Raw genomic sequence first — 16,511 nt, forward strand, 5'->3', positions numbered from 1 at the left:
ATGTTTACATCTGTAGTAGTTATAACAATTATCCCAATGAATCATGTCTGCCAGTGTCCACAACCTGTGTAGTCCCTGTATACGCTGATTCTAGGCTTGGGCGTGTGACTTGCTTTGGCCAAGGAGACATCAGCAAATGTGACACAAGCAGAGGTTTAACAAGCATCTGTGCACTGGGATTTACCCTCTTGGAATACCTCCTCCATCACATGGAGAAGCCTAGTCTAGCCCCCTTGAGGATGTAAGATCACAGGGAGAGAAAAACCCAGCTCCCAGCTGACCTGCCAGGGAGTGAGCCCAGCCCAACACAAAATCATGAGAAATAATAAATCACGGTTGTTTAAAACCATTAAGTTTTAGAGTGGTATATTACATAAAACTACCCATATATACCATGGCCACTTACTTACTTATTTTTTGGCCACACCCCATGGCATGTGGGATCTTAGTTCCCTGACCAGGGATCGAACCCACCACACCCGTGCAGTGAAAGCATGGAGTCTTAACCACTGGGCTGCCAGGGAAGTCCCCCATGTCCGCTTTAAGTCCTCTTCTGGGACTGCATATCAGCATTACCTATGGAGACGTTAACAAGCACGTGCAGAGCTGCAGGCGTCTATGTTTTCAGAAGGCTTCACATGAGACTGGGAAGCACACCCCTGATTAAGAATCACTGCTTACACCAGGCCAAACACCTGGCATGTAGAACAACACAGAGAGCTCATCAAGGCTAATCTCCATGAAGTCTTCATGTATAATTAGAAAGGAGAAGAGATGATGATTTCACCATATCCAAACTTGGAACTCTAATAACAACGCCCACTCATGGCCACAATGTTAGGAATCTTTTAGTCGTCTGTAGTGTAAACAGCTAAACATATCTCTGTGTTTAATGCTTATTATATCTTCGACAGGCTTCATCTTTATCACAGCTCTCCTGCAATAAAAGCTTCTCAAGAGTTGAATCTAAGTTTTTTTTTTTTCTCCATAACAGACATCTTAAAAAGAACAGACTCTAGAACTAGACTTTCTACGTTTTGAATTCCAGTTCTGCCACTTAAAACTGTGTGATTATGTATATGTATAACTGATTCACTTTGTTATAAAGCAGAAACCAACACACCATTGTAAAGCAATTATACTCCAATGAAGATGTAAAAAAAATTAAAAAAAAAAAACCTGTGTGATTTGGGGCAAGTGATTTTATCTTTTCTGGGCCTCTGACTCCTCATCTGTAAAATGGAGAAAATGAAAGTATCTACCTTATAGAGTTATTGGGAAGGTTAAATGTGTTAATACATTTAATATATCTAAAGGGTTTAGAAAAATGCTTGTCACATTGTGGCACATTATAGTAAGTGCTATAATAAATGCTAATTATTATTATAAATCACTGCATGCTTAGTAAAACTGCATGCATTAAAACCGGGAAGGTTTCTTCCGGGAGATCACAACTTTTAGAGGGAGGCACAGGGAGCAATGAGAGCAGAAGCCAACTGCCTCTCTGCTCACTGTCAGATCGGCTACAAGTCGTATCAGTCAACCCTCCTTGGCAACTGTATATCAGAGCCAGAGCTCCTACATCCAGAGACGCATAATTAATGTTTCTGCATAATGATACCAATCGACCAAATCTATTGCAGATGCCCACAGCCTTTTGCCACATTTAGTCTTACAAGTTTCTGTGGCATGAAGAGTTAAGAAACGTCAGAATTCCTATAGCTGGGGGAACTGCTTTCAAGACAGGCTGACAAGGCATACAGTTAGCAAAGGTGCCAGGAAACCACAGTCACATCATTACCTCACTGCTTTTCCCTACTGACTATACTATTCCCTCCCCAGGACAGTAAAATACAGTAATTTGTGGAGGAAGAATCAAAGTTAGAAAATGTGTGCCAGTTGACCAACTTAAAGAGTATTTATAGATCACTTCTGCCCTAGGTAATCTGTCTCCTGCTTTTTCATCTATCGAAGTCGGTTATTCTTTCTGCCATGTATTTTGAACACACCTTACCGCCTTTGAAAGAAACATTTTTGAAAGACCTTTGCAAACACACTCATTGTGAGGCTCACCAGAACCCTCAGAGCTTACCAAAATCAAGATTTATGATCTCCCAGCAAACTACAGAAATACAATGGAAGGGAAGAACTGGACCCAGCGAGAATATATTCTCATCTTTTGCCACTGTCCAAAGCCACATGGCCAAATTAGACAAAGGGTCCTTGTACATAAAAAGTTCCAAAGAGAAAGAATGAGGGAACACAAAGGCATAAGGCCCAGAAAAACAGGGAGATTCCCTAGTTAGAAGTCACAACAGCTTTTCATAAAGTATACACAGCATTTGCAAACCCACATCCAGTCTTTCTTGTCTCAGCGAATTAATACAGGCTGTCCCCATTTAGATGGTAACTCTAGCCATGTGACAGAAGCATCTCCAGTCTGTGTGAATGTGCTGAGTATGGCATGACATGCATCTGTCTCTCCATAATCAAACAGCCAGAACATAAGAAAAGGTCACAGACATCTAAGCAGTACAGAAAGATTCCAAATTATAGTGTATAAGGAATAAGCATACGGCATTTATGAAAAAAGAAACCTTTAATTCTTTCTATTGACATATAGGGAAAAGTTTCTATCACCATTCTTAAGCAACATACCAGGGTTACCTAAATTTATATCTCGTCACAAAAACCAGTGCTTTTAGGTAATGAAGAGTTTTCATAGTGATTGGCAACAGTACCAGACAAACCCAACCAAAATTTCCTTGTACAATAACGAAGAAAGGTAGAGTTCTTAAACATCTTGCTTCAGTTGTTCCCTCTTCCTAATATTAAAAAATAGTTTTCTGGGCTTCCCTGGTGGCGCAGTGGTTGAGAGTCTGCCTACCGATGCAGGGGACACGGGTTCGTGCCCCAGTCCGGGAGGATCCCACATGCCGCGGAGTGGCTGGGCCCGTGAGCCATGGCCGCTGAGCTTGCACGTCCGGAGCCTGTGCTCCGCAACGGGAGAGGCCACAGCAGTGAGAGGCCCGCATACCGCAAAAAAAAAAAAAAAAAAAATAGTTTTCTTGTTTTGTCAAATCAAAAAGAGGTACGACAGGATACAAAAAAATTTGGTAGATTCATTCAAATACCCTCCTTCAAAAGGAAGGCAGAAGCAAAATGTTTCCACTGCAAGTACAGAGACTCAAGTCAAAATTGTTCAACATTTTAAAAAATCTGTAAAATTTACATCCCAGAATACACGTGCATGAAGACTAAGAACAAACATCAAATGGGCAGCAGAAATAAAACTACTTTCCTTCACTTATTAAGAGTACACAGGAGAGCAGAATAAAATCCAGCTGTCTGTCCTGGTGGAGTAGGTGCTATTCCTACCCCTTACTTCAAAAGTGGGACCATGGTCCCCCACTACAATGATCTTCCTGCATCCTGCATATGGAAGAACTGACTGGCTACCAAGACAACCGCTAGGTACCTACCTGCAGCACAGGGCTATTGTCAAAGTTGTAGGCACTGGGCCTTCCTTCCAGGGTTGAAAAGGCCACGTTGCCCCCGGTGAGAGGGGAAATGTCACTGAATTCATCTGTGCACAAGGCCTGCTGCTCGTCCCCTCCCGTCCTGATGAAGCCTCGGTTTGCCTTCGAGTAGGTGTTCTCGCAGGAGCCGCTGTAGTACTGGTAAGGGACCCAGGGCCCCTCTTCCCGCGTGCGCTTGTAAATGGCGAAGCTCTCCGGGCGGCTGGTGTGGAACTTGAGGCGCACGTATGTGATGTCAAACGCTTTTCCTGTGGGGCAAACACATCGATGTCCAGAAGTCATACGTACGAAGCAAAGAAACCCCCTCTATTCCCACTTTGCTTTGGAACTTGACAAAGAAAGAGGATACAAACCAACCTGTGCACACTACGCTAAGAGGGTTCCAGAACACAACACGTTGGCTGTGTCCAATAGGTTACTGTAAGCCTGGAAACGGTGCGTGTTTTCCCACAGAAATAAGTTATAGCTGCACTCATAAGTTGGCTCATAAAAGCCCATTTATGATGTGTGTTGTTAAAATTTTGGTTGCCATGAAAAATGATAGCATGTATTATGTACTTATATTGTTAAACAAAAATAAAATTGAGTGAAAATGAGCATTTATCCTTAATGCCGGTGCTTCCACAAAAGCTTAATTAAAAGATAGAAAAGAAAATATTTGCTGGCTTTCTAAATGGGTCTTCTGGGCACTTCCAAGATTTTTAAAAATTTGTTCTTTATTAATTTTAATGTTACTTCTTGATGCAGGAAGAGTATCATCAGCACTATTCTACTTAATTACCAGGTTAAGAAAGAGAAATCTGAGAAAGAGTGAAGGACGGGGCTTCCCTGGTGATGCAGTGGTTGAGAATCTGCCTGCCAATGCAGGGGACACGGGTTCGAGCCCTGGTCTGGGAAGATCCCACATGCCGCGGAGCAACTAGGCCCGTGAGCCACAACTACTGAGCCTGCGCGTCTGGAGCCTGTGCTCCACAACAAGAGAGGCCGCGATAGTGAGAGGTCCGCGCACCACGATGAAGAGGGGCCCCCACTTGCCACAACTAGAGAAAGCCCTCGTACAGAAACGAAGACCCAACACAGCCATAAATAAATAAATTTAAAAAAAAAAAAAGAGTGAAGGACAGTGATTGAGATATGGGGGCAGGGACTACAGCAGGAAAGAAGAAAAATAATTCCTCTAGTATCTGACAAAGAGATGACAAAAAAAGAGAAAGAGAGAAGAGAAAGGCGGCTTAAAGAAGCTGTGTTCGTTCAAAAGAGAATATATGAGACATGAGTGCTGAGCAAGAAAGGACAGCAACAGGGAGGAGCGAACGGGCTGTCATCCCTCTGGAAGAAGAGTCACTGCATCAGGCAGCTCCCTGCAGCAGGCAGAACACAGCCTGACGGCTGGGACAGCTCGGTTGCCAGCCAGCAGGATTTCAGGTGGGTAAAAAGATAATGTGCAGCTGTTTTTAAACACCATTCATTCACAGATTGGTCTTTCTATCTCTGACAATATCTATATTTTGCTGCTTCTATGTTATAATGAAGATCACGGTTTGTCAACAAGTATTTATTGGGCACAAGTACATGCTCAGTCCCATGTTATATACTTTGGGGGACAGGATGCACTAGACATAAGTGGTCCTTGAACTCGAGAAGCTTACAGTCTCTTCTGTCCAAGTGAATCAACTTCACAGGAAGAACCACCCTACAAAGCCCACAGAAGAGGAATTCCTGCACTCTCCGAAGTGTTGAGGAGAGACTTCTGCCATTCTCTCACTTCCTCACACCCACTCATCCCCAGGGGAGAAGAAGTGTTGCTCATGTGTGGCCCAGAATCTCCTCAGCTCTCTCCTAGTTGCCACCCGAGTCCCTCTCTCTCCTCTCCCTCACTCCTCAGTGCAAGACAGCACCTCTGCCACTGTGCGGGGGAGGCCTGCTGCTGTCCTGCTACTCGACTCAGGACTAAGTGTGTGAGTTCAGGTGGGGTGGGGCAAAAGGCCCATGTAAGCTATATGCCCAGGCTCTGTTCTTCAAGCCAGTTTTACCTGTAATAAAACTGATATGATGAGCCATATCTGACTCCATTTCCCAACTGGTTCAGATCTTAAAAGAGGGGTTTGATTAACTGTCCCCCATATAATGAAACTTTCACACGCATAAGATCTTGAACATAAAGGTGTATGGTATGATGGAAAAAACACAGGACTGGGCATTATGAGACCTAAGTAGACATCCTGGCTCCTTCAATTACTAGCTGTGTGATTTCTGTTCCGTCATTTTCTCCTCTGTAAAAATGAGGGTGATACAGACATAGAGAACAGACTTGTGGTTGCCAAGGAGGAGGGGTGGGTAGGGGAGGGAAAGATTGGGAGTTTGGGATTAGTAGATGCAAACTATTATATATAAGATGGATAAACAACAAGGTCCTACTGTATATCACAGGGAACTATATTCAGTATCCTGTGATAAACCATAATGGAAAAGAAGATAAAAAACAATATATATGTATAAACTAAATCACTTTGCTGTACAGCAGAAATTAACACAACATTGTAAATCAACTATACTTCAATAAAATTAAAAAAAGAAAATGAGGGTGATAATCCCTGAGCCTCCTACCTCAGAGAGTTGTTGGAAGGTCAGACTAAGATCTTGCATATACCTGATTCATTATAAAACGCTATACAAACATAAGGCATTATTATAATACGGTACAGAAGAGCATTCGTGAACTAGGATCCTGGAGATGTTCACACACAAGAGCCTGATTGTACAAGGGCCTACCTGGTATAGTTGCCAAAGAATATTTTACAAATCCAGATCTTCTACCTAGGAGGCAGTATAACACTTTGTCTGGACACAGGTCATGCAAATACAGTTTACAACCTTCTTGTTCAAAGAATGCAAATTTAACCTGTATCTCTTTACTGTGTCAAAAATGTAAAGACGTCATCTTTGAATGAAGGCGAGGTTATAATACAGTATCTGTGGCATTCCAGAGACTATCTGAAACATTCTGGAATGGTAAAACAATTTAGTTTTACTCCTGAGTATGTGGCTTGGGATGTTCAAAGGCTTACTCACTAATCTGTGGATTACAGATTACCCTTGCTTTTCTATTTTCTCTGTCTGCATTTCTGCCATCTCATTGTTCTTTAGCAACCCAACCTACAGGAGAATGGATCAAAGGAGAAGAGGTAAATGGATCAGGGTATCCTGTGTCCCAGACAAACATCTGCACCACAAAGCCACACACTGAAAGAAACAGGCATATGTGGTCACTCAGTGTCGGCACAAACACAGCGATGGGTGGCAGAACGTCAGAAAAGCAACTCCGCTAGCATTAAACTTTGAAGCACCCTAGCTTGCTGCTGCTGGCGCTGCCTCACCATGCCTCATTTTCAGAGCTGCTTTTTTCATTCTAACTTATAGCTACAGTTGAAAGAGGCAGAGGGCTCTGTGGCAATCTGTAAAGGAGGCTCGCTCACACATTCCACACAACAAGATGGCCATGTGCGTGACCTTCGACATTGCAGCCAGCCCAGCAGAGGATACAGATCACTGCAATTCCATGTGATGAGTGCTACGACAGGGGAAGGACATGAGGTTTGGGGAGCATGGAGGAAAGTCACCTAACCCACATCTATAAGGTCAAGAAATTTTCTAGAGGAAGTGACATCTAAATCCAAGACCTGAGGAATGCAGAGGAATTAGCTAGGCCAACAGAGATCAGTCATCCAGGAAGATGGAATAGGATGTATGAAAGCCCAGAGAACACAGAGGAGTGGCCACTGGAGGAATCAGAGGTGTGCAGTACATCTAGAACTGGAGAGAGTGGCTGCAGGTGAGTCAGCTAGCAAGCACAGCACGCCAGGCCTGAGGCCATGCTAAAGAGCAACTTCAACTTCCTCAGGCTGATGGCAAGCCGTTGAAGGATTTACGTCAGGAAATGTATGATCAGGTTTGATTTTTAGAAAGATCATTCTGGCCACTGTGTGGAGACTAGGTTAGAAGGGACAGGACTAAAGGTAGAGAGAATATTTAAGAAGATGTGGCGGTAATCCTGGCCGACAGTGGCTGAACTAAGAATAGGGACAGCTGGAATAGAGAAATGAACGGATTTGGGTGACATGTAGTTAGCAGACTTCAATAGTAATTTGTAACAGATGGAGGAGAGCAGGAATCATTTCTGAAAGCCTTCTTTACTTTTACCCTATTGACATTCTGTTTCATTGCCAAAGCTTCCTTTATGCATTCCACAAAGTGGAAGGATTGAGAATAACATTCAGTTTTCTAGTTTAAAAACAGCCAAATGGAGAGATGTACCATCCACTGAAATAGAGAACAAAGGAGGTTAAAGCAAAATTGGAGGCAGAAGTGGAGGGCAGGATGGGGAGATGAGTTCTATTTTGGATACACAAGATTTAAGGTGTCTGTGGTCAACTAGACAAGAAGTGGTGTCTAGTAGGGAGCTGGATGTGAATAGTCTGATGGCCCAAGAGAGACATCTAAGTTAGAGATACAGATTTGGGATTCATTAGCCTGTGGATGGATGATGAAGATGTGGTATGGTTGAGACCAATGAGGTCAGAGTGTTGAGCGAGGAGGGAGCTGACTTTCAGGATCATGCTGAGAAGCATCAACATTTAAAGCACAGCCAGAAGACGAGGCAACAGAGGAGACTATGAAGATCAGAGGGAGGAGGGCAAGTAAAAGACAACACAGAATATCACAGAAGCCGAGAGGGTGAAGAAGGAAAGAATCAATGGTGTTTAAATCTGCTAAGCGAATAAGGTAAGATAATGACTAAGAAGCGTCCAATGGCTTCAAGCCACAAAGAGGTCATTGAGGTGCTTAGTGAGAGCAGTCCCACCGGCAGCGATCTTGCTGGGTTGGAACTGAGAATGTATGGCAGATAGGACGTGGGAAGGTAGACACAGTGAGTGTAGCCAACCTGGTATGACATCTGGCTAAAGGGTAGGAGAAAGAGAAGATGACGGTAATTGGAGGGGATACAGGGCCAGGGGAAGATTTTTCCCTTTTTTTGTGAGAGAAGTTACAAGGCTGTATTACATGCTGTTGTGCTCCAGTCAGCAGAAAGAGAAAGAATGACTGTGGAAACAAGGCGGGGAAACAAGAATGTGATTCAGCACTGGTGAAAGGACTGGCTCCATAAAGGAGAAAACCTGCATCCTTGCTTTCTACCTGGGTGCAAATGTAAGTGATTTAGTAGGTTTTAGAGGATGGAAGTTGATAGAGTTCTAACTGATGACTTTATTTTTTCTGTGCAGTGAAAATCAAGGGTACCTGCCAAGGGGCTGAGGGCAAAGCCAGTGGGGAATATCTGAAGAGAGTGTAGAGGCACAACAGAGACTAGCAGAAAGCTGACTAGAGAGAAAGGCTTGCTGGGCAGAGACGCTGCCAGGATGAGGGTACGGACATCTTCGTGGAGGTGTGATTTTCTACAGCAGTACTTAGCACCTCCTGTACAGGGTCAATGGAAGGACAATAAGGTAGCGGGATTGATGTAACTCCAAGGAACTTAGAATCTAACCTGAATAAATAAGGAAGCAAATACAGAAAACAGAGTGGAAGAGTCATGGCTTGAATATCCTGTGTTATCTGAAACTACCTGTAATCATGGATAATCAAGAACTGAAAACTGAAGGAGCTACTTTTTATACCATTAAACCTTCCATGTGCTTGTTCACACACTCTCTCTCTCTGAATACACTTCTCTACTCTTTATCTGTCCATCCTACTCATCTCACAGTTGACAGAGTAAGAAGATCTAGTTAAATGGCAAATGAACAGAAAAGAGGACTAGGTCTCCGTTTTTCCAATGATAGCGACGACACTACCTTCATACTGTGGGGGCATGCAAAAGTAGACGAAGGACTTTAAAGGAAAGGAGCCAAGCCAAACAACTAAGAAAACCAGTAAGTACACGTCTGGAAAGTATTCCAGCAACTCTACAGCTAGAACGTCTTTCCCCTTCACCTCACGTTCATGCACATGAAGACTAACCATGGGACTTCCCTGGTGGTGCAGTGGTTAAGAATCCGCCTGCCAACGCAGGGGACGCGGATTCGAGCCCTGGTCCAGGAAGATCTCACATGCCGCGGAGCAACTAACCCCGTGCGCCATAATTACTGAGCCTGCACTCTAGAGCCTGCGCGCCACAACTACTGAAGCCCGTGTGCTCTGGGGCCAGCGTGCTGCAACTACTGAAGCCCACACGACTAGAGCCCATGCTCCGCAACAAGAAAAGCCACCACAATGAGAAGCCCGCGCACCGCAAAGAAGAGTAGCCCCCGCTTGCCGCAACTAGAGAAAGCCCACGCAGCAACGTCGACCCAACACAGCCAAAAATAAATAAATTAAAAAGTAAAAAGTAAAAAATACTAACCATGGGTATACACACCCTCAAGAAAATATTTAGCTTCTGAAGGGTCTGCTGCCTCCCCCGCCTCCCCTTGCCACATTCCTTCCATAAACAAAAAGACTCAAGTGCAGATGTTTAGAACGAAGCACACAAAATTAACTAATACTTCCTGCTCTGAATCCTACAGTGAATCTGGCTGAGGGACTAAGAGGAGGGGAGGGGGCCACCTGGACAATGAGAATCCAGCCTTTGTGCACACAGGGCCAAGCCAAGGAATTCTGCTTAAGCCTCCTACGTGGTGAAGTATGTCTAATCTCTCTGAGTAGGGGAGAAACCCTTCCTGTCTTAGAATTGGATTCAAGTACTAACTGCTGGGGAACATAAATGCTTCTCTGTTATGTGCAGCTCAGAAGAATTCCATGAGGATGTTGTGAAACAGCCTCCTTTACAGTGAAGTAATGAGCGACAATGGCCATACAGAATTTCACAAAACTTCCAAATGCCCTTCCATGGCCTGAATTAGAAGAGAACTGGCTCATTCTGAAATATCAAATTAGGAGTCACTGATTCACTATTGTTCTTACGTGCTCACTCCTCGGAATCAGAAAATGACTACTCTCTTTGCAGTCAGACTTGATCTGAGGAATACGAAACTTTAATGAGGCTGCAGCACAGAAAGTCAATTAGAGATGGTAGATGTTTAGGTTACTAAATGGGAGTCTCCAAACAGCTAACACAAACAGTAGTCACAGAAAGCAACTATTGGAAAATGTTTCCAATTTTGTTAGTATAACTGCTGGCTGAAATAGGAGTTCCCAGGACGAACTGTACAGCTGCGCACCAGCTGTTATTGTTCCACCTCAGCAGACAGATTGTACAAATACGGCCTCGCCAATCAAGATGACCCAGGGCCAGCTAATGCTGAATGTGGGATCCTCAAGTGGACACAGATGGGAGATCAGAAAGCATGGAGAGGAACAGTCAAGCACAGACAGAATGTGTTGGGGTGATCTGGGTACATGGAGTTATTCCAACTGTTAGAAGACTCTTTCCTAACTGCCTGTTGAAGGGCTAGTTTTCTATGGCTCAAAACTTACCTTCAAAATAGATTGTTTTTAAAAACTTATTATCCCGCTCCTTTCCCTGAAATTTCGGTGCTCTTTTTTCAAGGCCCCTCTCTTGTCAGTCAGCTAAGTGCCAACAGTGTGAGGGGACAATCCCATAGGAACTGCATCTAAATCAGTCAGCACAACTTATGAACGAGGACAACTAACCTTTATAGCTTTCTATGAAACAGTCATTTTTTCATTGAATTTACTGAAACAAATGCAACAGCATTCACAGTTTGAGAAAGCATCCCTTTCAAATGAAGAAAGAAAATGGTTCAAATTTCCTGAGTACATGCAATAAGCACATCCCATCACACATGAACCCCTGTCATGACAGAAGGACATGCCGAGATGAGTGGTGCTAGAATATGGACAGTTTCCATTCCAAGCTGCCACTGGGAAACACAACAAAGAAGGCAGGTAAAACAGACAAAGTGAAAAAAATCATTTTTAGAATTTTTTAAAAAGCGAATAAAATTCTATACCAAAGGCTATGTATAAAAATGATGGTATGGCTGTAACAATAAAGCTAAGGGGAAAACAAAAGTTTTATAATTGACTGGTATGATTTCAGAGAAGATAAACCCATAATCTCTTAGGGAAACTAGATGTGTCCATAACGTACCAAATTTAAAGTTTAAGCCAAAGAAAACAGTTCTACCCTCTCCCTATCACCTGCCAAACCTCCACTTGGTGCGTCTGCTGAATAAGACCATGGCACTAACCTAGTGTAGCAATCTTCAAAAAATAAAATCCTTCTGCTTGTGTTGCCCAACTGTAATATCCAAAAATGCTACATACTCTTCAGCAAATGGAAGGGTCAAAACTGATTTGGCTTTATACACTAAATATCAATAAATATGAGATCATCAGACAGTTGTTATGTGAACACGGAGGATTCTTAACTGAACACTAGAACATCAAACACTTTTGGAGGGTAATTTCAAATAGGTGCAAATTACTGTTAGAGGTTACAGATGTTTTCCATTATCAAAACATAAGACATATATATTCTAATTTGTAATCTTGCCATTTTATTTGAAACTGTCACCAGGAGAGACAAGATTCCCAAGTGAAATTCCAAGACAAGAACTGGGCCTATGCCTTACTAACCCAAACCTCATGCTTGCAGACTCAATACCAGCCCTAATTCAGGCCAGTAGGTCACAAGCATGCCTGAAATCTTTGAGCCAAGCTGAAGGAATGTAGCCAGCATTTACTCCCACTCACCCAAGCTGAGGCGAAAAAATCCACTCTGCTGAGCGTCAGACTTCTAACTATGGGGGACTGACTGATGTGTAAGACTTAATGGAGTCACATAAAGAAAGCAGTCAATTATAATACTAAGGAAATAAAATAAAGAAATCAACAGGCAATGAAATGTAAGCTCCATAAGTAAAACCCACACTTGAAAAATGTCGAATTGTTAAGACGTGAAAAGGAAAAAAGACACCACAATTTTACGGGAAGCTGTTTCTTGTTCTGTGACGTCCGTACACTATTGAGATTTGACTATTTTTTGGCTGTCATCCGCAGCAGAAGAGTGAAGAATTGTGAAACAATAGAGAGAAAATCTGATTGGAAAAAAACATGAGATTCTTATAGTCATAGCAGTACAATCACAGACTAAGATCAATTCTAATAAATCCTCCCCACACACGCAAAGTCCCGAGAAGTTAACCAACAGTGCACTTTCATTCATTCAATAACTATTTGCTAAGTGGATTTAAGTGACAGTCCACCACGACAAGCTGCTTAAAATACCCAGTCCTTCATTTTGCTAGAATGCCTTTTACTCTCCAGTTTAAGTCTTAATAAGCTCAGCCCGCCAGTCCCCTAGATCATAAACTATTTGAATCTGTCCTCAACAGAAGAAACAATTACAAACACCATAAAGTATCTTCAATACTCAAATGTCTTTCTCAGTTTTCACAACTGTGTAATTTCTTACCACAGCCACCCATTAGCCCAAGGTTAATAGCCATAACTGGTGTTGATAACTGCAAGTCGAAATGCTTCCACTCGTTCATCAAATATTTACTGAGCACCTATTATGTCACTGTCCCAAGCACTATTCTAGACACTAGGGCTACAGAAGAAAAGACAGACAAGGTTCCAACTTCATGGGGCTTACAGAGTGGCAGGGAGTGGGGGGTGGGTAAGGGCAAAAATAAAAACAAAAATCTTGTGTGTCAGATGATAGATGACATGGTAAAGAACAAAGCGGGGATAGAAAGCATGGGAATGGAGTGCCACTTAATGTAATATGACAGATGGCCTCACCGATGTGGATAAGGTGACATTCGAGGAAAGCACTGAAGAAGTGAGACAGACATGGTGGGGGGAACATCTGGGGGAAGAGCATTCCAGGAAGGACACATGCAAATACCCTGAGGCAGGTATGCTGGCCAGTTCCAGGGAATGATGAAGAGGCCAGTGTGGCTGAATAAGAGTGAACGAGAAGGAAAGAACAGGGCTTCCCTGGTGGCGCAGAGGTTGAGAGTCCACCTGCCGATGCAGGGGACACGGGTTCGTGCCCCAGTCCGGGAAGATCCCACATGCCGCGGAGCGGCTGGGCCAGTGAGCCATGGCCGCTGAGCCTGCGCGTCCGGAGCCTGTGCTCCGCAACAGAAGAGGTCACAACAGTGAGAGGCCCACGTACAGGAAAAAAAAAAAAAAAAAGAAGGAAAGAACAGCAGATGAGGTCAGGGAAGCTGAGGGGAGGGAGGGACTGCGGATCATGCCGGCCTTTAGGCCATTGTAAGACTTAGGCTTCTCCTCTGAATGAGATGAAAACCCACTGGAAGATTTTGTACCAGGGAGTAACATGATCTCACTAGTATTTTAAAAGGATCACTCTGGCTGCTTTATTGACAAAAGACTATGGAGGGGAGTACAGAGAGACAAGAAGGCTAGTCAGGATTTTTTTTTTTGCAATCTCCCAGGTAGGAGACAATGGTAGCTTGGTCCATGGTTGCGGAAGTGAGCAGTGATCAGATTTTGGCCATATTTTGAGGGTAGACCAGACCAGTTTCTGATGGACTGGACATGGTATGTAAACTGTGGCAACTACAAAGCTCGAACTGTCGTTTATAATGAGATAGCGAAGTACATAGTAAGAATGAGTGTGGCGATGGAGATCAAGGAAACTGTGAGTTCAGTTCTGGATATTTTAAGTTTGAGATGCTTATGAAACATCCAAGTGGAGATTTCAAGTCAGCCATTAAGATATACAAGTCTGGATTTCAGGGAGAGGTCCAAGCAGGAGAGAGAAATCTGAAAGTCATGAGCAGACAGACAGTATTCAAAGTGATGAGATTAGATGAACATACCTAGAGAATGGACTGAGAGGTACAGAACTGCGTCTTGGGACATACCAACTTTTAGAGATGGGAGAGATAGGGAGGATCCAACAAAGGAGACTCAAGAGGGACAGTCACTGAAGCAGAAAGAGAATCAACAGGGCAGAATTCCAGAAGCCAAGTTTTTTTGTTTTTTTTGTTTATGCGGTACGCGGGCCTCTCACTGTTGTAGCCTCTCCCGTTGCGGAGCACAGGCTCCGGACGCGCAGGCTCAGCGGCCATGGCTCACGGGCCCAGCCGCTTCATGGCATGTGGGATCTTCCCGGACCAGGGCACGAACCGGTGTCCCCTGCATCGGCAGGCGGACTCTCAACCACTGCACCACCAGGGAAGCCCCAGAAGCCAAGTTTTAAAAAAACACTTTTCAAGAAGAAGAGAATGATCAACTGAGTCAAATGCTCCTGAAAAGGTGAGAAAGATGAAAACTGAGTGTTGGCCACTGGATATAACTGATTACTACAACGCTGACAGCAAATGGTTTGGTAGAATGACAGGGATGAAAGCCAGAGAATATTGAGGGGGTGGGGAGGACAGAGACTGGAGACAGCTAATAAAGACATTTTTCCAAGTAACTTTGCTATAAAGAAATGAGGTGGCAGATAGAGGGGAGAAGAAGGGGTTCAAGGAGAAATTACTTTCTAAGACTGGACGACAGCACGTGTTATGTTGATGGGAATGATCCAGTGCAGCAGCTGAATTTACACTGAACAATAAGGACCATCTCTGGTGTTGCAGGTGGATTAGTGTGGGTAAAAGAGACCCACTTTGGTACACTGTAAAGTTCTTTGAGCCTTTCCAAACATTTCCCTCAAGGAAGAAGAAATAACGGAATTAACAGGATCACTGTAAGTATCTAGATTAAAGAGAGTTATCTGGTGCAAGCTATCATATATAGCATGGATAAACAACAAGGTCCTACTCTACAGCACAGGGAACTATATTCAATGTCCTCTGATAAACCATAATGGAAAAGGATATGAAAAAGAATGTGTGTGTGTGTGTATATATATATATATATATATATATATATATATAACTGACTCACTCTGCTGTACAGCAGAAATTAACACAAGATTGTAAATCAACTATACTTCAATAAATTTTAAAAAATAAAATAAAATAAAACTTAAAAAAAAGTTATCTGGTACCCAAGCAGTTTAAAACCCAAGGAGCTCTGGAAGGCCCTCCCCAGTAGAGCCAGCCCAGATCTAGGCTTTCCTGCTAGAAATAATCTGGCCCACAATAAGGTACCAGACTAGCTGTTAGAATCAACCAGAGAGCTTCTGAAAAAAAAGCAAATTGTTGAGCCTCCTCCCCAGAAGTTCCATTTTGGTGGGTTCTGGGTGAGTTCCCCAAATCTGTATTTTTAAAGGCACCCTGTATTTTTAAATTACCCTAGGTAATTTTCAGGTACAATTACATTTGAAAAATACTGTCCTACTGTAAACTCTTCCTTATTCTGGTTCTCATCCTTTAAAGATTTAGGTAGGAAAGGCTCTGCCCTTAGTGCTGCACTGCAGAATGAACTCAGGCACTCATGAGTGGGGACTTCCACTTTCACATCATGTGTTTTAAGGTGAAATTTATTGCAAGTGTTAACTGTGCAGGCATGAACAGGGAACCAGAATAACAGTGGTCTATCTTCTTTAAGACAAAGACAGATGTTAAACTACACAGGGGTTGTTCACTCCATAGGCAAGGAGGCTTGGGATGACTGGACCAGCTGAACCCAAGCTCTGCCAACATTTTTCTCCATGCCAATTTCCTCTGTCATTCAACTTGTATCCTCAAGGCCCTATTTCCCAGGCAAGTAGAAATAAACGTTTGATTTTGAGAAAACCCACCTACTGCTGGGGGTTTCACAGTGCTCTTCTTTTCATGCAGATATTGGTCAAGATTCCCTGTAATCCAAATTCCCCACCCCCTCTGGTTTCTATCCTTCCTTCCTCCTCCCAACAATTACTAATAGTTAATAAAATGACAGAACGCTACCAACAGTTCTCAATGGCAAGAACAAATCTGGAAGCAAAGAGTTAACATCTGCTTCAGTACACTCAAAAAGATAAGAAAACACTTCTTCTTCTTTGTCTAGAAGCCTAGACTTGTTTAATCCCAGTCTGTGTCGGGT

The 16,511-nt window shown here is 43.2% G+C and overlaps 1 protein-coding gene across 1 annotated transcript in view; it reads right to left on the reverse strand.

Annotated features, from left to right (window-relative positions):
• Positions 1 to 16,511, reverse strand: part of LAMC1 (laminin subunit gamma 1) — a 123,493-nt gene that overhangs the window by 46,430 nt on the left and 60,552 nt on the right. Inside the window, exon 2 of the mRNA XM_082833796.1 lies at positions 3,483 to 3,787. Coding sequence (XP_082689922.1) covers positions 3,483 to 3,787 — 305 coding nt within the window. The remainder of the gene's footprint in view (positions 1 to 3,482; positions 3,788 to 16,511) is intronic.

The sequence above is a fragment of the Leucopleurus acutus genome, assembly GCF_964270905.1.
Source record: "Leucopleurus acutus genome assembly, chromosome: 2".
In the NCBI taxonomy this organism is placed as follows: domain Eukaryota; kingdom Metazoa; phylum Chordata; class Mammalia; order Artiodactyla; family Delphinidae; genus Leucopleurus; species Leucopleurus acutus.